Source organism: Thalia democratica, chromosome 4 (assembly GCF_965202585.1).
Source record: "Thalia democratica chromosome 4, ktThaDemo2.hap1.1, whole genome shotgun sequence".
Taxonomy (NCBI): domain Eukaryota; kingdom Metazoa; phylum Chordata; class Thaliacea; order Salpida; family Salpidae; genus Thalia; species Thalia democratica.
This window is the reverse complement of record NC_139168.1, coordinates 59,082,174-59,097,602: the sequence shown is the minus strand read 5'-3', so window position 1 is coordinate 59,097,602 and position 15,429 is coordinate 59,082,174. Positions and strand designations below refer to the sequence as shown.

General features: G+C 27.0%; 1 protein-coding gene across 1 annotated transcript in view; it reads left to right on the top strand.

The window, feature by feature from the left end:
- Window positions 1-15,429, top strand: part of LOC145833472 (uncharacterized) — a 29,425-nt gene extending 13,996 nt beyond the window's left edge. Inside the window, exons 25-43 of the mRNA XM_082940648.1 lie at window positions 96-223; window positions 605-775; window positions 6,522-6,644; window positions 6,824-6,969; window positions 7,412-7,500; window positions 8,244-8,345; window positions 8,621-8,791; window positions 9,201-9,354; window positions 9,714-9,839; window positions 10,051-10,258; window positions 12,077-12,174; window positions 12,307-12,455; window positions 12,644-12,777; window positions 12,908-13,033; window positions 13,096-13,351; window positions 13,871-13,911; window positions 14,381-14,497; window positions 14,776-14,868; window positions 14,936-15,429. Coding sequence (XP_082796774.1) covers window positions 96-223; window positions 605-775; window positions 6,522-6,644; window positions 6,824-6,969; window positions 7,412-7,500; window positions 8,244-8,345; window positions 8,621-8,791; window positions 9,201-9,354; window positions 9,714-9,839; window positions 10,051-10,258; window positions 12,077-12,174; window positions 12,307-12,455; window positions 12,644-12,777; window positions 12,908-13,033; window positions 13,096-13,351; window positions 13,871-13,911; window positions 14,381-14,497; window positions 14,776-14,868; window positions 14,936-14,968 — 2,465 coding nt within the window. The 3' untranslated portion in view covers window positions 14,969-15,429. The remainder of the gene's footprint in view (window positions 1-95; window positions 224-604; window positions 776-6,521; window positions 6,645-6,823; window positions 6,970-7,411; window positions 7,501-8,243; window positions 8,346-8,620; window positions 8,792-9,200; window positions 9,355-9,713; window positions 9,840-10,050; window positions 10,259-12,076; window positions 12,175-12,306; window positions 12,456-12,643; window positions 12,778-12,907; window positions 13,034-13,095; window positions 13,352-13,870; window positions 13,912-14,380; window positions 14,498-14,775; window positions 14,869-14,935) is intronic.

Below are 15,429 nucleotides of genomic sequence, written 5' to 3'. Positions count from 1 at the left end.
ATAAATATTTATTTCTTTTAATCGTGCGACCAAAGTTTTTAGAAATAAGTTTGGAAACAAAAAACTTTATTTCAAATTAGTTTTATGATGTAAAGGTAACGTAGATGTTGATAGAAGAAGCTGGTTGCTGAGATGTTTTACTTGTTGCTACTCGTATGTAAAGAAACTGCCCCTTATACATAAGACCACTATAATAAATTATATTGCTCCACTACTCGTACAAGTTAGTATTGCTAAATTTTTTTGGCAGAAGTTCTTATATTTACACAATAATGCTAATTGTTTTCAGTTTTAAGAAGTTTACTGTTCTAATATCATATGTTGAATTTATAATTGATTTTTTACTTTAAATTCTAAACTTCTACCTTTTAAAAATTATTAAAAATAAAGAGAACATTATTAAAACATATAAAACTGGTATGAAATTGATTTTTTAAGTACCTGATAGCTTTATTGATGATAGTAAAACCCTTTACAAATCTTGAAATTTACTTTAAAAAAATACATTAACAATAAGCATTTGTACACTAATAAAAGTTTGCTAAAACTTATTAAATAGTAAAGGTATTCTCATAATTATTTATTTTACTACTAATATTTATAGACGAGCGCTCACAAAATACCCAGGATGGCCGCAACGTCTGCTGCTTGTCTTTGTGACATCACAGTTGTCAGTTTAAATTATGAATTCGTCACTTTCATGACCAACAAGCAGCTCTTTACTAATTTGCATCATTCGTTACAAAATGCGAGTTGTCGACAAGTTGAGACTATCGTTAGTTTTCAATACAATTAACGCATCTAAACAGTATGAAAAGCTTTTGCGCTTAATAGTTTAAAAAACTTTTAGAAGTTGTTATTTTTTACTTTTAACTGTTTTAAGTCTACTGATTTGAACCTATCCGAGTTTGTTTTTTACAAGGTTGATTACTTTTAAAGATATTTAAGATACCTTTTTAAGTATCGTACTTCTAGTACATGGGTCGGCAAACTACGGCCCTCGGGCCAAATGCCAAAGTCAAAATATGAGGCCCGCGAGCTCTTTTTCAGTCAAAAGTATACATTTTAAAAACAACGAAAATTAAAGATTTTTTTATATAAACTGACAATTAGGCTCTTAATTCAATAAATATTTAAAGATGAACTTATTTGGTTTTAACTTTTACTAATTGCTTTTGTCTTTTATTAACCTCTTGATTACTTTGTGATTATTTGGTTATTATATAAGTGTGTAAAATCTTATCATTTGTTATCATTGTCTCTACTGAAGAGAATTGATCGAAATATATTTAGTGTTTTTGAAAGTGTGTGTCTTGTATAACTTTTTGTAAAATACTAGTCACTTATGTTCCAATAGTTTAATTAAAGTTAAAAATAAATAGTTAAATAATTCAATTAATTCAATATTCATCATTCTTAATTATAGAAAGAAAGGTTATATATAAGTAAATTAATATGTCTGAATTGGAAATAAAAAGTATCATTGAAAACTGCAAAGTTAGTAAAGCAACAAAGGAAAGTTTGCTACAACTAGGAAGAAAGAATGATGCAAAATTTCAGTCAATGGAAAAAGAAATCAATAACTTGAAAAGTCAGTATGAAACAAAAATCAAGGAACTTGAAATCAGTATCCAGAGTACACAAAAAACTCATGAGGAGGTCTACAAGAAACAAACTACAGAAAAGTCTCTTGATCACAAAATCAGTTCACTAAATGAGAGTTTTATGAAATTTAAAACAGAGTTCTGCAAAAAGTTTGATAATTTTGAAAAGAAACTTTCAATGTATGCAGAAGCATCAACAAACTCCTTTCAAAAACAACCAGATTTTATTAGTAACATTGACAGTAAATTGTCACTAGTAACACATCAAATAAATGCTGAAACTGAGAGGAAATTGAAAGAAAAAAAATCTTTGAATGTAATAGTATTTAATATTCCAGAAAACATTAGCAATACATCGGTTTATACGGTAGAAAATGCAAAAAATGACCTGAATAAAATACAAAGTTCTCTAGGTTCCAACAAGATAGCAGAAACTGAATTAGATACAATATACCGTATCGGTAAATACAACGGCAATAAAACGAGACCAATAATTTTGAAGCTACTGACACAATCTAGCAGAAAACGACTGTTGAGTCTAAAAAACCTTAAAATACAGCATCTGGGAAAACAAATTAGTATCTACATTAATATTGATCGAACAAAATCAGAGATGGAACATTTTAGAAAATTGAGATTTGAACTAAAACAAAAACAAGCAGAAGCTGAAAGTAAAAATTTGAACATAAGATACGTTATAAAACAAAACAAAATAGTTGAAAGTACTCAACTGCCCTTTCGGTTTAACGCCCAGGATCTCTGGGCCTAATAAGTCTAGCTTAAACACTGACTTGCATCTTAAGTCATCTAGTTTAATCTTTAATTGTTCTAATACTAAGGCCTCAAGCACTGTTTTTTCTAATAGTTTAACCTCTAGTAGAGATTTATTTTTAAACATTTCATATACTAATATAAGATCTATTTTAAACAAAATAAGCTTCATTGAATGTTATATGTGTACACAAAATTTAGATTTATTTTTTTTTACTGAAACATGGTTAAATTCAAATGTTATTGATTCAAATTTTTGTCCTCTAGGGTATAATATAATCCGTAATGACAGAATAGGCAGGGGAGGAGGCGTTGCTGTTATATTTAAAAACTTTTTAAAATTAATTAAAGTAAAAACTAAATTTGTTTCATCTGATGGTTTTGAATTTTTGTGTTTTGATTTGATTCTTAAAGGACTCAGATTGAGATTTTTATGTGTCTACATCCCTCCAAATTCTTCTAAATCTCTAGCTGTTGTTTCAAACATGATCGACTTAATCAGAAACCTTATTCCAAAACAGTCTCCTTTTTACATTTTAGGTGACTTTAATTTGCCAAATATAGACTGGAATATCCCAAGCACAACCTACAATGACTGTCACAAATGTTTTATTAAATTTTGTTCAGATAATCTCCTTACACAACTTATTGACTCACCTACCCATAAGAACGGTAATATCCTCGATTTACTGCTTTGTAATTATATGGCATTAGATAGAGTTAAGTTTCATTTGGTTGATTCACCTTTAACAAATATAAATGATCACAATGTTATTTTGTTTGGGATAAGTGTTCACAAAAGTAAAAAACCATCTCCTAAATCACTCTATCCAAATTTTCGTAGAGCAAATTTTGAGAATATTAATAAATTTTTATCAGATATAAATTGGAAAGTTCTTTTTAACAACTCAAAAAATCTACAAATGTTTTATGATAAATTTATCAAAACAATAAACTTTTCAATCAAACAATTTGTGCCTTTGATTAAACAAGACAGAAAAATGAAAACATATCCTTCTGATATAAAAAAGTTATTAAGAGAAAAACTAAAACTCTACAAACAATGTAAGTTAGATAAGCAGATGATAGAAAAATACAAAACTGTATCAAAAAAATATGAAAAAGCAGTGAAAGTGTTCAACATAGAACATGAAAAACGTTTTTGCCAAAACACAAACTCAAAAAAATTCTACAGCTATGTAAAATCAAAGCTCAAGTTAACACCTTCTTTACCTGTATTAATTAATGAAAATAATATTCCAATAATATCAGAACTTGATAAAGCCTCTTTTTTTAACAGGTCCTTTCAAAAGGTATTTATTAAAGATTGTGATGACAAAAATTTTACACTTGTTAGTAAAAAGTGTCTGGAAATGAAAAACTTCTTCATAAGCAATGATGAAATAATAAAGTCTGTTAATCATTTAAAAGATAAAATAATCAGAACGCCTGAAAACATTCCTTCATATTTTATTAAACGTACTATTCATTCTCTAATTCTTCCAATTTCACTAATTTTTAATTGTTCACTAGCTACATCCTCTGTACCAAACCAGTGGAAAGTCTCATATGTCATACCAGTGCACAAAAAAGGTAGTAAGTACAACCCTTTAAACTACAGACCCATTTCTTTAACAAGCAGTTTTTGTAGAATTTTCGAACATATAATTTCTCTAAAAATACTTGATCACCTTTTTTTAAATAAGCTAATTTCACATAAACAGTTTGGTTTTCTACCTAATCGATCATCTAGTTATCAACTGTTGAATTGCTTACACTCATGGCTGGTTTCATTTCTAAGCAATAAGTCAACTAAAGTTATTTACACAGACATTCAAAAGGCTTTTGACTCTGTATCCCATTTTAAACTAATAAAGACTTTAACTCAATACAAAATTCATAAAAGTTTAGTTAGCTGGTTCAAAGAGTTCCTTGAAAACAGAACCCAAAAAGTAGTTATTGGTAACACTTTTTCAGAGTCTTTACCTGTTTTCAGTGGAGTGCCTCAAGGAGGGGTTATTGGCCCACTTTTATTTATAATTTATATCAATGATATAGCTTTAGCAGTAGATGTCAATAGCAACATAAATCTCTTTGCAGACGATACAAAAATTTTTAGCCATTCTAACACAATTCTACAAAAATCTTTGGATAAAATTTATCATTGGCTAAAAGAAAGAAAACTAGTTTTAAATCCTAGTAAATGTCAGGTTCTAAACATTCAAAAAAATACATCTAGTATCACTTCTGAATTTAGAATAAACAACATAAGGTTACCTTCAACTAAAGTGTTTAAAGATCTGGGAATTTTTATTGCTGAAAACCTAAAATGGAACCACCACATCAATTACGTTTATCAAATTGCATCAACTATTTCTTTTCAAGTTTTAAAGAGTTTTAAATCTACAGATATAAACATTCTCAAAAAAATTTATCTCGTTTACATTCGTCCTAAGTTAGAATACAACACACCAATTTGGTCTCCATACCTGAAGAAAGATATTAACCATCTTGAATCCATTCAAAGAAAATATACAAGAATAGTCTTCAACCGTTGTAACATCTCATACACATCTTATTTTGATAGACTCTCAAAACTTGGTATTAAGTCTTTAGAGTATAGAAGGATTGAGTTTGACTTAATTACTTTTTTCAAACTGATTAATAGTGAAACTACAATTAATTTACAGTCTATTTTTGAACCTCATAAATGTACTTATTTACTGAGAGGTAACAGCAGAAAATTTACATGCAGACATAGTTTCAATAATAATGTTTGGCATAATTCTTTTTTTTATCGTTCAGTTGAATTATGGAACAAGCTTCCAAACGAATTAGTTTCTTGTAAAAAAGTTGAGCATTTTCGGTTAAGGTTAAAAAAGTTTGATTTAAATAAATATTTTGTTAGCAAAATTCATAAGTGATTTTTTTTGTTCTTATTTCTTCATTAACCACTGATTGTATTTGTCTAATTTGGTTTAACCTATAACTTTGTTTTATTGGCGGCGCCTTTCCTCTGTGTATAACAAAACCTGTTCCTTAATACATAGTTTATTAAGCTATTAAAGTGCTAGAGGCCTTGGGTTCTTAAGTTTTGTTTATAGTCAGTGTTCTCAACATTTATCAGCTACTACGAAAGTCCAACAAACGCTGAGTTATCTGAGTATTAAAGATTTGAAAGTAAATATGAAGCAGGCTCTCCTAAGAAAAAAGAAAAACGTTGTTCATATAAAAGCGGTTCTAGTTATACGAATAAAAGTGAAACAAGTTGTATGGATAAAAGTTAAGCCGGTTACTCAAATGAAAGCTGAACCAGTTGTTCAAATAATGTGAAGCCAGTCGTTCGAATGAAAGTGAAACCAGTTTTGGAGTGAAACCATCTGTTCGGGTGAAGTTGAAGTAGGATATTGTTGTTCTTTTTTCGGAAGCACCGGAATTATAAATTTTGTGTTATAATTTTTGGTGTTTTTATGTTAATTTTTAAACTTTAATTAGTTAAACTCTGTTTTTGTTTTTCATTTTTAATGTACAATTTTGGTTTATTTTTGTCTTTTTGTTGTATGTCTTTCTGTATAAGTGGCCTAGGTTTTGACGCCTGGGTCCATCGCATGACAATAAACTTACAATAATAATAAATAATTCAAAAATCAACTCTAAATTAGTGCTCTATATTGCTTAATTTATCACATTTTTTGATGTTAAGTAATATTTTTATACTGATTACCAGAACTTTAAAAAAAAGCGGTCCTAAAGGCTTTTTTTCTAAATAATGCATCCCGAGAGCAATTTTTCCTAGGAAAATTGGCCCGCGAGTTACATAAGGCTGCCGACCCCTTTTCTAGTACATGCTTCCGATTTTTACTCCTGAAATGTTTTGCAATATTAAAAAAAAAAGCTTATAAAAACATCACTTTTAAATAAAATGTTTTCCAGGTTTTAAAAATTAAACTTTATACTAAATGTGAAATCAAAGCTTTATCATGATTACTTTACGACTTTTATAAGTTTATCTTCTATATAAAGCAAACTAAAATTTACTACATATCATAATTTTTTTAAGGCGTAGCTAAACAGTGCATATATGTAAAATAAAATTAAGTTTACGGTATGGCAGTAAAACTATTTACAGCAAATTTCATTTAAAAGATAAGTGAATGCGTTGGAGACTTGGTGGACAGACTACCAGATCAAATAAGATCGGGATGGAGCATCTTGTTTACTCTTGTTAATAATAACATTAGTATATTTACTTCAAAAGAAGAAGACAAAGTAAGACTAGCGTTTTTTATCTTTGCAAAAAAAAAAGATTTATAAATAGTAATTAGTTTACTCTCCATGTATTTATTGATAAAAACTTATAAATTTTAAGCCTTATATAATAAATTAAAATAGTTTACGATTGTTAAAAGAAGTTTTCTTAATGAAAATTTTTTAATGTTGAATTTTAGAAACCGGTAGCCGTTCGTTTGTGTCAGTCTTTTTCAAGTGTAGCTGGTAGTGACTGTTATTTGCTTGAAAAGTTTGCAAATGACTTTATTTCGTTTTCTTTAGATATGTATTGCAAAAATGACTTATACACTGAAGATTTTCTTTTGTTAGTTTCTATATATGTTGACTATATAATATAGGTAATAACATCAACTCTAAAACATACAAAACATATAGTGAACGTGTTTTTACAAAAAATATATTTAGTGGTTACAAACATTATTTATTTTTAAACACGAGAAGAAAACACTAGTCTATTTTTGTTAATCCAAGTATAATGTCTTAAGACTTTTGATGAAAATTTCTTTAAACATAGTTTATTTTAGTAAGATAAAATGTTAAAATTAAATACTATTTTAAAATGTTTTTATTTTTAGTAAAATAGTTCAATTGCTTTCTGTTAATTTTTTTTTATTTATTAAAATATTTTACTTCATTTTTATTGATAAGATGTGAATGTTTAGTTTAAAAACATACTTAAAAATAGTAAACTATATAAAATTCTTTTTTTTAAACCACCAATTTACAGTGATTAATATATATAATAGGTACATTAAAGAAGTTTATGAACGTATAACAATTGTGCTGAAAAATACTTATTTACCATCAGTTATGAATTACAAAAATTTATTGGCAAGTAAGTAATTATCTATAAATTTATTGCATTAAGTAGCTGTTAATGAATCTTATTCTAGTATCTTAAATATGCTGTGAAAAATTATCTTAACAAGGTTGCCAAAAAACCTTGAATCCTGAAAAAATCTGGAGTTTGAGAATTAAATCTCAGAAGGAATCTCAGAAGAAATCACTAAAGTCCTGGATAAACCTGGAATTTAAAAGAATATCATCTACATGTAAAGTAATAAAGTTTTGTTTAGATTAAAAAATGTTTGTGTCATAAAAAAATAAATATTGAAAAACACAATCTAAGTAGCTTTACAGTATCTTTTCAATGTTTTTATACTATATAAAACTATTTGTAGTTTCAAAAACTTGGAAGAAATTCAGAAAACCTGGTAAAAATAAAAATAAAAATTTGGTAACCCTGTCTTACTTGAATATTAACAGTATTACTTTTTACTCGATGTAAACCATAAAAGGTTATCAAAGGACTTTTGTTTATTATTAAAATATAGATTTTCATAAAAATAGCATCTTGCAATTTTTAATTAAAAAAACTTAGTTTTACAACAATTGGACACCTGCATAATCTTAATTTAATTAATTCAAATAAACTATTAAACAAAAGTCTAATTTACATTTGTGTTCAGATTTTGTTTTTAAACTCAATTTTATCTTTGATTTTAAAAGTTTTAATTGTTGCAAAATCTGCTGTCATTTTAAGTTTTGTTTTTAATACGTTGTAATTTTTACGAACAGAAAATTGTTTGTTGACGAAAGGATATCTTTGGAAAGAAGAATTGAACTCGAGTAACGTTAAAAGTTTTAAACTAAAAGTGGTATTAAAAGACGGAACCAAAAGTAACTAATAACGTTTTTTTAAGTATAAACTCAACAAATTTATAAAATTTAAAGCCACATTTATTTTAATATAACAAAAAATTAAATCTGGTAAATTTCTATAGACCTCTAAGTGTCTTTCAAAATTATTTATCCTAACATTTTTTTTACTATATCTATTATAGTTATTGTACACAATTTTTTTCTAATATTGTACATTATAAACTATTATAGTTTTATGTATTAATAAGTATGAGTGAACTTATTTTGGAAATAAAACATGGTTGCGTTTCAAGGCACAGATGGTTGTAAGAAGACTAAAGCAAAGAGCAAAGTTGATCTAATGCATGAAGTTGTTACCTGCATCGCTGAGCGTGTATTTACTGCGAATTCGGTTGAAAATGAAAAGCTGTTGAAGCTATCTGATTTTCTCAACCAGTTAATAAGATTTCAACAAAAAGAACTTGGTTTAAAAAATACTTTAGAATATTGTTGTAAATACTTCTTTTACTACTGATGATAGAATTATTTATAAGATGAGTACTTATGTAATAAAAATATCTGGTAACAAAGCAAGTCTAAATACCACCTTTAAAAAGTTGTTCAATACTCTTGAAAGATAAAATGTTTTATTTATATTTTTATAAAATTATTGTTGTTACTTAAAAAGAAAAACTAAACCCAAACTTAACATAAACATTTTTTTATGATATAAAAGTTCCCGGCATGACTGTAATTTGTTTTAAATATTTTTAATCATTTGAATAATGAAAATTTCCATCTTGTTAAAGTGAATAATTTTTTTTTAATAAAATATAAAAAGTTATACTAGTTCAAACATAATACTTATTATATAAGTAACCAATTCAATAACAGAATGTAGTCACGTTTGTTTGTTGCTTATTTCGCAAGTATTTCCATTTTTGCATCGTTTTTCCTCTGTCAATGTGGAATCCTCTTTAAAGACCAAAAATAGAGTTAAACAAGTGATAACAAACCTATTACAGCTTCTTTCTGACGTTATCAAGTCGTTAGTAATTTAATATTATCATATTTTAAACCATACCCTACTTATGATAAGTTTTTAATAAAAGTATTCTAAAAAAGTACCATTCAGTTAAGGTATAAGTTTGAGTAAAACTATTATATCGTTTAAATCTCGTAAATTTTCAGAATTATATACACTTTTATAAACTGTATTTTTCAATATGATATAAAAAATGGATAAATCTTATTTATCTTCAGAATTAAATTTATAACGAATCTGTAATTTTAAACACACGTAGTCATAATATATACTAAGATAACCATTTGTTTTTACTTTGTTTAAAAAGCAATATCGCTGATTTTATTTTCAGTCTAACTGCAATACAATTTTATTATTTAAAGAGCTATGGAGAGTTGTTTAAGTGGCGGTATAGCTTACCATCTGTGGACTTCATACCTTAACTACTGCGTGTTTCTTATAACATCTGAAACAAGCCTCTTGTCCAGAGTTGGGTGTGCTGGTTTCAGGTATATTTATCTGATGCTAGTTTATTTTTTTAAATAACTTACCTAACTTTTAAATACGCAATTTTTCATCATTAGTCTTTTTTATCATTATTATGTAATGAAAAATAAAAAATAGTTAGAATATTATTTTTATAAAATTATAAACTTTGTTGTTAAATCCAATTGCACAACTATCTAGAAGTCAAACTGAAAATCAACACTTTTTATTTAGGTTAGCAATAACCGAGTTGAGGTCTTGTATGACGTCACAAATGGAAACTGACGTGCACGAGTGTCTGTGTTACGTAACAGAGAACTGCTTGTGTTCGTTGGAAGTCTTAACCAAGCTGGCTTCGGTGCCTCAGTGTCGGCTTATTCTCGAGTACACTGAGTCCGTCGTGCAGTGCAGCGGAGAAGAGTGGCCTCCGTTACCTCACAAGGTAAATTTGAAGTTGATTTTGTACCAAGTTTTTAGCATGAAGACTTTTATAAAATCAACTGTGTTTTCGCGGAAATACTTATTGACCTACTACGTTTTGCTACTCATAAAGTACGAACAACACTACAGCGTTTAATTTCCAAAGTATTTGACTCTGTAAAGTTGTTTTAATACGAGCAGCGAAACGTCGTAAGTGCTAAAAATAAATTTTGATTATAAACTATACTTTTGAGTTAATCGAGAGATTGGATAGAATTACACCTTTCAGTATAAACAATTGTGAAATATTTGATACAAAAAGCTTGTAAAAAAATGTACCTTTGGAAGAAATTGTAGAAAAAGTCACCAAACACTTAACACCATGTTTCATGATCGAAAATGAATCAAAAAAATTACAAAAAACTATTAACAACATGTTTGTAATGAGTTTGAGTTGTTTTCGATAGTTTCAGCCTTGATCTATAGTAAGTAACAAATTGTTTGGTATGGCATAATTTATTTCAATCATAATGCTTCTTGTTAAAAAAAAACTATAAGTTTACAGTTTGAATTAGTAGTGAAAAAAGTACAGAATTTTTTGTCTTACGACGTATTTTTTAGCTTAGAAACCTTTTTTTCCCAAATAAAGTTGAATCTATTGATAACTAGAAATTTGAAACGTGCTATTTAGCTTGTCGTTAGTTCACAGTATGTAGTGTATGTATATTTTATTCATTTTAATTTTACCTTCAAATAATTATAAAATTCTATAATACAATTTTCAAAATTACGCTCGCTGCTAAGACTTTTTTAGCAAGTCCGGCCCTCATAATATATTTTCTGGTTAATCTGGCCTGCCAATTAAAAAAGTTACCCAAGTAGTTTAACTTGTAGTTTAAAAGCGATTTTTTATATTTCTTTAGTTGTTCAATAATAAAGTATTTGAAAATTTAATCTAGTCAACAATTTAAAAAGTATTTTTTGAAGCAAATAAAATTCAATTTTTTTTAAAAAGGATAGTTTTACTAAAAATATTTAGCTGTTTAAATTTGAGTACAAGTTTAGGAATTAATAAACTTGAAATCAAAAAACAAAAACAATTTACTTACCTTTTCTAGGTTTCATAAACGTTTTTGTATAAATTTTAGGTTCCAAAAATTTTAAAACTAAGAAATTTCAAACAATTCAAAACTAAATGAAAAAATTTAAAAGGGCCTAGTTTCTCTTTTAAATAAGTAACAAATACTTTTTTAGTATAGTAATTAAAATTTATTATAACTATATTGCAGAGAGTATGTAAATCAATAAAAAAGTTTGAAAAATTAAAACTTACGTTTATTCCAAAATTTTGTAATAAAAGTCTTATTTTTTATTTTGAATTTAAAGATTAACCTAAATTTTCTATGTAAATTTTTAACAACAAGTTTTAATCATATCACTTCAATCTCAGTTAACAAATTTCACGGCTTTAGCTTTGATGACTTTCGCCGATGATTCTTTTTGATACATAATAAGTTATTTTATCGTTTTATTTTAAGCTTGAAAATTAGATAAACCAAAAAATAATTATTGTAAAGTTCGCGTAAATTATTTTTTTGCTCCGTTTAGGCGTTCAAAAAAAATTTCTTACTGACATTATGTTTGATATTTTCAGAATAAAAGTGCAAATAAAAACTTCTTTCATTTTTAGTTTAAAGCTAAGAATGATGTATGAATAATTAATGAATTGTTTAAATTTTACTAACTTTTATGCTTTATCGTTAGTTTTAAAAGCTTTAATTAAAATGTAAGATTATTTTTTGTATTAATAAACTTAGTTTTTACAATGATTCATTTCCAGGTTTTCCAGACTAGTAATCTTATAATATGCAGAGACAGTTTAACGATACAAAGAAGAAAATGTTACATTACCTCTAAGATAACAAATGATTGCATAAAGTTAGTTGTGTTTGAATTATGTTCGTATGTTTGATAATTTTTTGAATATTTACCACTTTTAATAGATTAAGGTATTAAAAAATTAATATCTACTTGCTGTGCTATTTTACAAAACAAAAACTGTATTCGTAGTTTGGAAACGCAAAGTACAAATCGTACTAGCTTGGAGCGTGTTGTATGCGACGTGTCTTCGTTGTACAGTCTGTTACAATCCACCTGTGACTTTTTATTTGGAAATGGTCTTCACTTCTTGTCTGACTACTCTAGTTCAAATGATGAAGGTATATGTTATACGGTGTTGAATAGTTATTTAAATGATTTAATTATCAATAGAACTAACACAGAGGTTTGAAAAAAATGTTTATTATTTTAAATTATCATGTTGATTTTATAGTATTAGAGCTAAATGCTGAAAAGCAAAAACTGAGTTGTCAATTTTGTTTTTATTGATTTTTTTAACGAACTCTAGACGTAGGAGACTACCTTCGGTCTGGTGGAACGAAACTTGTAGATGGTGAAGAACCTACAGCCACGAGTAACGAAACTTTAATTAAGAATAGAACAAAAGTTTTACCACTAATTGCAAAAATATCTCATAAAAATGTTAGTAGTTATCACAGTGTTAGTTATGATTAAATTCACATTAATACTATTTTTAATGTATTTAGCGTTTATTTTATTATACAGTTCTACAGTTGATTAATTTGTATAAAAAAACAAATAAACAATTTAGGCTTTTGAAATAGCCAGCATCTGCGGAAAAGTATACTCCGTATCATGCTTGTTCAACAAAAGGCGCAAAGTTAGAAGAATTCTGCAAAAGGCGTATAACTTGCAATATTCCGCTAACCTCACTCAGGTAGTTTGTGTTACCAAAGTAGTTAATAAATGCAATATTTCAATAAGAAATGAAAAACTTAGTTGGCGGGTGCTGCTTTCACTGCTTACGCGAAAATATCCGCCGCCTTATGCTGCTGCACAGCGACTCTCCCACCTAAAATACTTCTTCCAATCACGTCGCGGCGTCTTGACTTTTCGACTCCCTATGTCACGTGTTACATGATGTTACGGATGAGTGCGCACGCAATTTCTGAGTTTTGGCGCGAAAATGACGAGGAAGATGATGATGAGGGTGACGAAGTTTTTCGGATGTCCGATTACATGAAATATGTGAGAGGTTTGCGTTTGTTTTATGTTGAAACTTTTGATTCTTTTTATAAATAATAAATTTTATTTTATAAAGTTTATGTAGGCTAGGGGTGAGTAACGTGTGGCTAAGGGCCCGGATCCGGTCCACCAATATAAATCTGTGGTTGTAATGTTTTTTAGTTGAAAAAAAAACTTGTGAAAAAAGAATTAGATTGTAGTGTATATTAAATAATTGGTTCATTAAAGTTATACTTAAATATTTTTTAGTAGTATTTATCAATGTTACCCGGCCCGCCTAAACTTTTTTATCAAATCCGACCCGCAAAAAAAAAGTGATATATATGGCCCATCTCTAATGTAGGTAATGTGCGATTTATTTTTTGGGTTTATTAGCTGCGTAAATAAAGCTAAATAAATTATAATTAAATACAATCTCTTATGTTGATAATCTAGTAAAAATTAAATTTAATTGCTAAATTTGTTATAAATAAATAATTGAATTAAATATTTTTTTGATACATTTCAAAATAATTATAATTTTCTTCAGAAAACGGAAAATCAAGAAAAAATGGGACTAATAAGCAAATGGTAAAGAGTTTTTTTTTTAAATATTATTATTATACTATAGTTTTCAAAACAAACAGCGATAGATATATAATTTATGTATAGACCACTTAAAGTTTGTTTATACAAAACTATATATTAAATTTTTATGATTTTAAAGTTATTTGCAATGTTTCTAGTTAAACTTAAGTAAAATTATAAAATCTCCTTAAAAGTTTTCTATTAGTTTTAAAAATTTTAAACTTATTCAAAAGTAATAAAGTTGATTTAGGTATACACTTTTAACAAATGTAAGTAGGAAATTAATTGTAAAAAAAGCTATTTTCTAACTTGAGTTAGTATAGAATTTATAAGTTTATAAAAAAGGTGAATTTAGTTATATTTTCGAATAAAAACCAAGTAAGTTACTGAATATGTCTGTACTTTATTAAAAACTTTATGTACTTATGAAAGACAAAAAAACCTAATTACTTTAAAAAATAATTATGAAAAGAAAAAAAATCACGGAAAAAAGAGTTTTATGGAAAAATTAAAACACAAAAAGCCATTAGAAAAAGATGAGCTGTACTTGAAAGTCATTGATAAAGAAGAAAAACAAATGGATGTTGAAGTATTTTTTTACGCTAAATTTAATTCAAAGTCTTGTCATTAAACAATTTGTTTTAAATTAAAAACATTATTAAAGAAAATGAGTTGTAGGTAATTGATAAGCTACAAAAATAAAATTCTCAATAGTTTTTAATTAAGCGTTTTATTTATATATATTTTTTTAGATTAAATCATTAGGTTTAAAAAATAATAAATAAAGAAACAATCCTAGTTTTAAACCTTTGACTTAAGTACTGAAAATCAAGTATTTTTTATGAGAAAAAGCAAATTAAAACACAGGTTTGGACGTCTACTTTGTGCCAATTCTTGCGACTGATTCTGCTTACTAATGATGAAGCTTACATGAAAATGATACCTGTGATAAAACAGCCGGTAAATGAACTTTTAAACGTCATTCTAAAATCACAAAGTACTCAAGCTTACCATAACAACTGTTTAGATAAAGTTACAACGGAGTGGTTTAAAAGGTTGAACAAATTTGAAAAGAAATTTTTGCCATAGGTCTTGATTTAAAAAAACTGAAACTAATTTACACTGATATCATATTTAGAAAAATATTTTAAACGGGAATCTTGCAGTATTTAACATGCTCATCTTCAATTTAATTTACACTAAAGTTTTTATTTGATTATGTAACTAGTTTTTTTTAACTTTAAGATAAGTTTCGTTTATAGGCACATTTGTTAAAGTAGTTTGATAAATTTAAAAAATAATTAGAACTTCACTACTCGCGTATAATAATCATTACTACTCATGCTTTGTTATTCAGTTTTCTGCATTTTTATAAAGTTAAAATCATACATAATTCTGCTCCTAAACGCAATATTTTTAGTACTAAAGGTTACATGTAGAACTGTTTATTGTAAGAATTATCTAATTAATTGTTGCTATTTTCATTTAAGAAAGCTAAAACTTATCATTTATTGATATTCT